Source organism: Myotis davidii, unplaced genomic scaffold (assembly GCF_000327345.1).
Source record: "Myotis davidii unplaced genomic scaffold, ASM32734v1 scaffold3306, whole genome shotgun sequence".
NCBI lineage: Eukaryota > Metazoa > Chordata > Mammalia > Chiroptera > Vespertilionidae > Myotis > Myotis davidii.
The window spans coordinates 14,582-22,658 of record NW_006297043.1 but is presented as its reverse complement, the minus strand read 5'-3'; the positions used below and the strand labels follow the sequence as shown (position 1 = coordinate 22,658).

At 43.5% G+C, this 8,077-nt stretch overlaps 1 protein-coding gene and 1 pseudogene across 2 annotated transcripts; one reads left to right on the top strand and one right to left on the bottom strand.

The window, feature by feature from the left end:
• The window catches only part of LOC102753905, a 5,109-nt pseudogene extending 2,147 nt beyond the window's left edge, over positions 1 to 2,962 (bottom strand).
• Positions 2,963 to 3,158: 196 nt separating this feature from the next.
• On the top strand, positions 3,159 to 5,037 carry TCEAL4 (transcription elongation factor A (SII)-like 4). Of its 2 annotated transcripts, none has more exons than XM_006772729.2 (3): positions 3,159 to 3,277; positions 3,871 to 3,942; positions 4,205 to 5,037. In XM_006772729.2, exon 3 carries the CDS (start codon positions 4,226 to 4,228, stop codon positions 4,856 to 4,858), a length of 633 nt encoding a protein of 210 aa, XP_006772792.1. In that variant the 5' UTR covers positions 3,159 to 3,277; positions 3,871 to 3,942; positions 4,205 to 4,225; the 3' UTR covers positions 4,859 to 5,037. The 2 variants fall into 2 exon arrangements, with proteins under 2 accessions (XP_006772792.1, XP_006772791.1); XM_006772728.2 differs by having other exon boundaries at positions 3,871 to 3,947.
• Positions 5,038 to 8,077: the final 3,040 nt, after the last annotated feature.

Sequence of the window (8,077 nt, the reverse complement as noted above, 5' to 3'; positions counted from 1 at the left end):
AGTCAAAGTGATGAAACGCAGGTAACTGCAACCAAGATTACTCTACCCAGCAGAGCTATCACTTAGAATCAAAGGACACTTAAAGAGCTTCCCAGACAAGAAAAAGCTAAAGGAACTCATCACCACCAAACTAGTATTATATAAAATGTTAAAGGGTCTTCTTTAAGAGAAGAGGAGGAAAAAAGAGAAAAAAAATGTGAACAATAAAATGCCAATAAATACATATCTATCAACAATCAAATCTAAAAATCAAAATAAATCAATAAGAAATCTAATGAACAAAATAAACTGGTGAATAGAACAAAATCAGAGGCATGGAAGCATGGACCAGACTGATGAATCTCAGAAGGAAGGGGGAAGAAATTAACCAAAGATCTTACCTATGGACACAGACAGTAGGGTAGTGAAGGCCTGGGGCTGGGCAGGAACCAGGTGGAGGGGACAATGTGGGGAGGCGCATCTGCAATAGTCTCAACAATAAATATTTTTTTAAAAAGAAAGAAATATGAGTTCCCACCCAGCCAGTGTGGCTCAGTGGTTGAGAGTCAACTTTTAACCAGGAGGTCACTGTTTGATTCCCAATCAGGGCACATGCCCTGGTTGCTGGCTCGATCATCAGTGGAGGCATGCAGGAGGCAGCCAATCAATGATTCTCTCTCATTGTTAATGTTCTTATCTGTCTCTGTCTCTCCCTCTCCCTTCCTCTCTGAAATCAATAAAAATATATTTATAAAAATAAATATGAGTTCCTCAATCAGGTATAAATGAAATCCATATCAGATAAGATCAGGTAGTTAGCACAGTGCCTGGCACATAGGTGGCATTCTCTAGAGGACAATACCACATCCTGTGGTATATGTTGTGTCCCACTACCCAGAGTAATATGGGATTATAACAGTTAGTTGATAATTATATTTACTGTGTATTGAGCACCCAACATAAAAAATAATTATTTTTCTAAACCAAGTATCCAAAGATACCCAAGGTAAACAAATGTATTAAGAAGATTATTTAACTAAATCTGTTCTGAGGGACAATTTTGATGTTCCATTTCCCCCTATTGTAAACAAAGCCTACAGAATCACTCATGAAGCCTTAGTTTTAGCAAAGAATAAATATATAAAAAACAATTGTTATGGGAATTTTAAAACATAAAATATTTTAAAACATAAGATTATATTTTAATGCATTATTAATTATCTCCCTGGAAAAATATTGGAAGTGGAATTACTGAACCAAAATATCAAATATTTTTATTTTGTTAATCCTCACCTGAGGGTATTTTTCCATTGATTTTTAGGGAGAGTGGAAGAGAGAGGGAAGGACAGAGAGAAACATTGATGTGAGAGAAACACATTGATTGGTTGCCTCTTGTAAGCCCTGGACCAGGGCCGGGGCTGGGAAGAAGCCTGCAACCGAGGTATGTGTGCCCTTTGTTCTGCAGGCCAATGCTCTATCCACTGAGCCAAACTGGCTAGAGCAAATATTTTTATTTTAAAACAATATAGAAAACTAGAGGCCCAGTGCACGAAATTTGTGCATGGGGAGGGGGCGGAGTCAGCCCAGCCTGCACCCTCCCCTATCTGGGACCCCTAGGGGTATGTCGGACTGCCAGTTTAGGCCTGATCCTGGAGATACCTCTCACAATCCTGGACCATGGCTCCTAATTGCTCATCTGCCTGCCTGCCTGATCACCCCTAACTGCCCCCCCACCAGCCGGATTGCCCCCAACTGTCCTGCCCTGCTGGCCTGGTACCCCCAGTGACCTCCCCAGCAGCATGGTTGTCCTCAACTGCCTTCCCCTGCCACCCCAATCGCCTCCAACTGCCCTCCCCTGCCAGCCTGGTCCCCCCCAACTGCCCTCCCCTGCTGGCCTGGTCCCCCTAACTTCCCATCCTGTGCCGGCCTGGTTTGCCCCAACTGCCCTCCCCTGCCGGCGTGGTCACCCCCAGCTGCCCTCCCCTGCAGGCCTGGTCACCCCCAACTGCCCTCCCCTGCTGGCCATCTTGTGGCTACATGGGTGCAGCCATCCTGTTACCACATGAGGGTGGCCATCTTGTGCTAGGGTGTGGTGGTCAATTTGCATATCACCTCTTTATTATATAGGATTGCTCTTCAGAAAAATTTTACCAACACACTCAACAAGGGCAGGGAAAAGTGCATGTGTTCCCTAATCCCTCAACAAATCTATTACATAGTTTCTTGTAATCAAACCTATCAATGTTGTCCTTTTTTTTAATCCTCACCCAGAGGATATTTTTCCATTGATTTTAGAGAGAGTGGAAGAGAGAGGGAAAGCCAGAGAGAAATATCGATGCCGGCTAGGGCACTGTTTTCCTTAAGTGTTCATCTCTGTTATATTTTTAAAAGCCTTCCACACAAAAAACTTGTGTGGAAACGGTGGCTACTTATTCAGATCTTGTTATAACAAGAGAGTCGGGCACTTTCACTTGTGTTTGGCAAACTTAAAGGCAGGCAGGGGAATAGGAAAGCTTTAGAATGAAAACAGGGAAGGCTTCAGGTATTCTGATTAGAGGTCATTGGCATGGGGAACCTGGAGGAGCTTAACTAGAAGCAAGGCATTTTTTATGACTGGGTTGGCTGCAGTCATTGTTCAAGTCCTGAAGTTTGAAGCAGAGGCTGTTTGGCTTCCTGGGCTGCTTGCTGTAGAGGTTGTGGGTCACAGTTCTATTGTCATATATGGTCTGGTCATTGTCTGTGTTATATTCAATCATTGTTTTATTCTGCTTCAAGTATAATTCCATTTAGATTTAAATACTAATTCATTAGAAATTTTATGTTTGTGCATGTAAGGACAAAGGAACATTTCATTTTGAGGGAAATATTGTTCCTATTTTTTTCTAAATGCAACATTATGCTCTTTGTACAACATTAAAGTTCACATTCTTACCATTTTATGGGAGTTGATCTTCGTTCTTTCAATTGAATTGAAGAGCAACATTCTTAAGACTCTTCCCCTGGACCGCCCAACCCATTGAAGAAAAAAAGTCTCTGCGGTTTTCATTAAAATTCTTTCTTCGACAAACTTCTCAAGAAGAGGTAAAAGACAAAAGGGCCCAGGGAGGTAAAGGGGGACCTGCGGGAAAGAGGCGGTGTGTGTCTGGCAGTCCCGGCTAGTGGGCGGGGCTCGGAGGACGCACGCTCACGTGATCTGCCGGGCGCAGCTGTGGGCACCAGTCCGGGTGCCCGCCTTCCTTCGCTGCGGTCCGACCCGAGCTGCTTGCGAACTCCTAATTGTTGCTCCAGGTTCTTTCAGGTCAGTGCGAGGGCCTTCCTCGCTGCCCGCGAATACTGGAATGGGCGAGAAGGAATGGGCAGGGAAAGGAAAAAGGTTGGGGATGGGGTCGGGGTGGAGGGAAGCCGGCCTGACTATAGATAGAGATGGCGGTGGGGAAATGACTAAGAGGGAGCGAGCGGCCGATGGGTGGAGGGTGGGGAAGGCGGACACCCCCAAGTACCCATGCCCCCTCTCTCTGCACCCCCTTCTCGCTGCCCTCCGTCCATTTTGGAGCCGGAGATGGTGAACTGAGGGACACCCCAGCAGTGAGACAGTGGAGATTAACCCTCCTCGTCTACTCTGTGCCTAGAGAAAAAAGTTGACCTTCATGGTGGGGAGGCGAGTTGCCTCAGGGAGAGAAGGACGCAGAGATCCAAAATTAGGGTGGAAAACGTCCTGATCTGGCGCCCCAGGCGTGAAAAGAAATGGCAAGAAATGGCGTCTGGGGTGTGGGGAGCGGAGGAGATCGGGGAGGAAAACGTTGGGTGACTAGGGCCAGGATTCAGGAAAGGGATCGGAGTCCCTGTGCATCCACCGAACGCCCAGCTACTGTCTCCCCTGTTTGTCTGCAGGTCTGCGTGTCTGTTGTTCTCAGCACTCCGCTAGGCTAGAAAAGGAAGGAACCTATCCAGAATTCCCGCAGGTCAGTTAAAGGAGGGGTGTCCCAAAGGGGCGGGGAGTGTGGGCGGCACGTCCCAAGCAGAATTTGGGGCCCCGCTGTCCTCCTCCAACACATTTACACACACACTGCGCCGAGCAAATGTAGAGAAAATGGCAGGGCCTGCCAGAGAAATGGTTGGCTCACGTGTGTGGAAGGAATGGCGAGGAAAGGGTGGCAGAAGGAGGGCGGGGCCCGGTTAGGGGAACCCTGACAAGGGGCAAGATGCCAGTACTCTCCAGACCTGCAAAAGGAGGGGACATCTCAACATGGAAAAACTCTGCAGTGTAAATGAAGGCATGCCTGAGAACCAAGGAAAGATGGAAAATGAACAGCCTCAGAATGCTGCAACGCCAGAAGTAGCTCATACTCTGGAAGACAAGGAAAAGTCAGAAAATGAAGGAAAGATAGAAAACAGGGGAGAGACAGAAAATGAGGAAATACTAGAGGATAAGGAGAAGCCAGAGAAGGAGGGAAAGCCAGTGACAGAGGGAAAGTCAGAGAGCCAGGGAAAATCAAAAGAAGAAGGAAAACCAGAGAGTGAGGGAAAGCCAAAAGAAGAAGGAAAACCAGCCATCGAACCAAGGGCTGCAGGAAAGCGCCCAGCTGGGGATGATGTACCTAGAAAAGCCAAAAGAAAAACCAACAAGGGGCTGGCTCAGTGCCTCAAGGAATACAAAGAGGCCATACACGATATGCATTTGAGCAATGAGGAGATGATAAGAGAATTTGATGAGATGGCTAGGGTAGAAGATGAGGTGAAGAAAACCAGACAGAAATTGGGGGGGTTTATGTGGATGCAAAAAAGTTTACAGGACCCCTTCCACCCCAGAGGCCCTAGGGAACTCAGGGGTGGCTGTAGGGCCCCACAAAGGGGCTTTGAAGACATTCCTTTTGTGTAGTGCCCATGGCAGGCATTTGCCAGGCCCAGGGCTTTAAATTTATGCTAATGTTTTGCTTTAGTTGTCACTCTGTTATCCAGCTGCAGCCCTCTATGTTTCAGTAGCAGAGTTTTGTCCATTGCATGGAATAATGTTTATGATGCATTGTAAAATTAAAAAGAAAAGTTTGCAGAACCATATATATGGCATCAGTCCATTTTTGTAAAACCGCAAAGATATTTACTAATGATCTATGTACAGGAAGAAAAAAACTCTGAAAGCTGAGTCTACTAAAAGATTAATAGTGGTTATCTGTGGGTAATTTTTTTGTTCATATTACTTTCATCATAAAAATAATGAAAAATAAAAAATAGAAATCAATACCAAGCAATCAAAAGAACAGTTCAGTGCTTATGGAAAACCTGGGGACACTTAAAATTCTTATCAGCATGCGAAATGGTAAGTAAAACATTACTTCTGGGACTCAAAAATTGTGGAGGAATCAACCTCATAGTTACATATGCATTGTTGCAAGGGATAGTCTTGTCATCTGTGAATTGGGGATAAAACGTGCCTCCCAGGACTGTGGAGAAGATCAGATGAGATACTGTATTGGGCTAGCTACTACCCTCTCCCCTGCACCAGCAGGACCAGAGCCCCTGAATTTTCCCTGTTTTTGATGTTTGGGAGAGGATTAAGGGAGGTTCCACTTGTGTCCAGGAATAAGTCCAGGTAGCTGAGAGGTAGTTGCCACTCTCTCCTGGTTAATGCCATGTCTCTTGGGCATTGTGCCTCGTCTCATGGGTCCTGCACCCTCCTAAGGCCCCTATTGCTGGTGGGCCGGAGATCATAATGGACTAAAGCAGTAGAGTATCTCAATAGAAGGGTGGAAAATTCTCTGTCTACAATAGAGTTAACCCTAACTCAGGTGGGTAGTACCCATTTGTCACTTGGACCTTAATATTTTAAAAAGTTCCTAGAAAACACTCCTTTCCAATTTTTTTGTTGGTTTGTGTGTGTTTTTGCATACAGAAATCTTCACTGGATTTAGATACTGGAGATTGAACCAGGAGAAAAATCTGACTCACCAGATACTGTGCTATTCTCACCTGTTAATCTCTTGTCTGCTGACTCTTTTTTTCTTCGAAGGAATTGTCTCCCAGGAAATTTCTGTTAAGCCCTGCCTTACCATTTTAACAGGCCCATGTGGTCCCCCCGCCACCCTGGTTCTTAGCCTTTTGTTGGTTTATATTGTCTTTAAAATAAAGTTATTTTAAGGCAGTCATAGATTTTTACAGAATTATTGTGAAGATGGTAGAGTTCTGTGTACCCCATACTCAATATCCCCTATTTTAAAATTGATTTTTAGAGAGAGAAGAAAAAAAACATTGATGTGAGAGGGAAACATGATCAGCTGTCTCCTGCAGGACCCCTACTGGGGATCAAGCCAGGAAAGTTGGGCATGTGCCCTGGCTGGAATCAAATCAGCAACCTTTCAGTGCACAGGACAATGGCTAACCAACCGAACCACACCCACCAGACTCAATATCCCCTATGATTAACATTTAAATAGTATGGTATATTTGCCACAATGAACCAGTATTAATACATTATTATTTACCAAAGTATACATTGTATTCATATTCCTCAATTTTTCCCTAATATCCTTTTTCTGTTCCAGGATCCCATCCAGGATAGATACCACCTTACATTTAGTCATTCTTGTCTCAGGCTCCTCTTGGCTTGACAGGTTCTCAGACTTTCTCTGTTTTTGATGCCCTTCACACTCTTGAGAGGTACTGGTTGGATATTTTGTATAATGTCCCACAATAAGCCCAGCTGGCATGGCTCAGTGGTTGAGAGTCGACCTATAAACCACGAGGTCACGGTTTGATTCCTGGTCAGGGCACATGCCCTGTTGTGGGCTTCATCCCCTGTGTGGGGCATCAGTGGCTCTCTCTCATTGATGTTTCTATCTCTCCCTCTCACTTCCTCTCTGAAATCAATAAAAATATATCTTAAAAAAGAATAATGACCCACAATTTCGGTTTGCTTGATTTTTTTTCTTGTGATTACACAGGGGTTAAGTGCTTTTAGGAAGAGGACCACAGAGATAAAGTGCCATTCTCATCACATCATATAAAGGATATATACTATCAGTATTGTCTCTGTTGATGCTAACTTTGGTCACCTGACTGAGATAGTGTTTGCCAGGATTCTCCATGGTAAAGTTACTCTTTTATATCTCCTTTTCCATATTGTATATACTCTTTTGTTGTTGTTAATCCTCATGGGAGGATATTTTTTCCATTAATATACACATACATTTTTATATGTTTACTTCTTTATATATTTTTAATATTTATATACAGAGATAATTTTGCCTATAGTTTTATAGACTACATTCATTTCCAAACTTACTTATGTCAGCACCTTATTCCTCCCATCCCTCTCAGTAAGGTTGTTTCATATTTGTACACTTACATTCTGCATTTTAGGAGTACTGTTATAAACTATTTCTAAATTTCAAATTTCAATTGTCCATATCTGGTATATAAGAAAATAATTAACTTTTGGGATATTTTTTCCATTGATTTTTAGAGAGGATGTGAGGGAGGGGAAAGGAGAGAGAGAGGGAGGAGAGAAACATCAATCTGAGAGAGACAAATCAATTAGTTGCCTCCCGCCCCTGAGCAATGCTGGCCAGGGCTGTATGTACTCTTTGGAAGAAAGTCACTATGCACAGTCCACACCAGGAGTGTTCTACCTACTTGAGGGTACAGTACCTTCAAAATTATTTGGAATTCTGCATGGGATATTTGACTTCTCCTCCTTTTATTAATTTATTCATATCAGCATGGTTTCATTAATATTTATTTGATAATTTAGATTATAATCTAATGCTACTTTTAATGTTTCATTTTAATTTTGGCCATAGGGAGCTCTTTCAGTTGGCTTTTGTATCTATTTGATTGTGTGTGTGTGTGTGTGTGTGTGTGTGTGTGTGTGTGTGTGTAACACTTTCTTTCTGGCACTACAAGATACACTAGTTTTGCATATTTCTTGCCTAAGTTCTAGAATTAGCCATTTCTACAAGGAGTCCTGATACCTTAAGTTGGAGAACAGTATTAAAAACTAGGATCTGGGTGCTAGATGTACTCATTACTGTTGGGATATCATTGCTTCTAGGCCCTCAGAGTTGACAGAGTAAGGAGATATATGGATATATAATAATCTGTA

Coding starts and splice junctions, on each gene's coding strand:
- TCEAL4 (XM_006772729.2), top strand. CDS start 4,226: ATGGAAAAACTCTGCAGTGTAAATGAAGGCATGCCTGAGAACCAAGGA.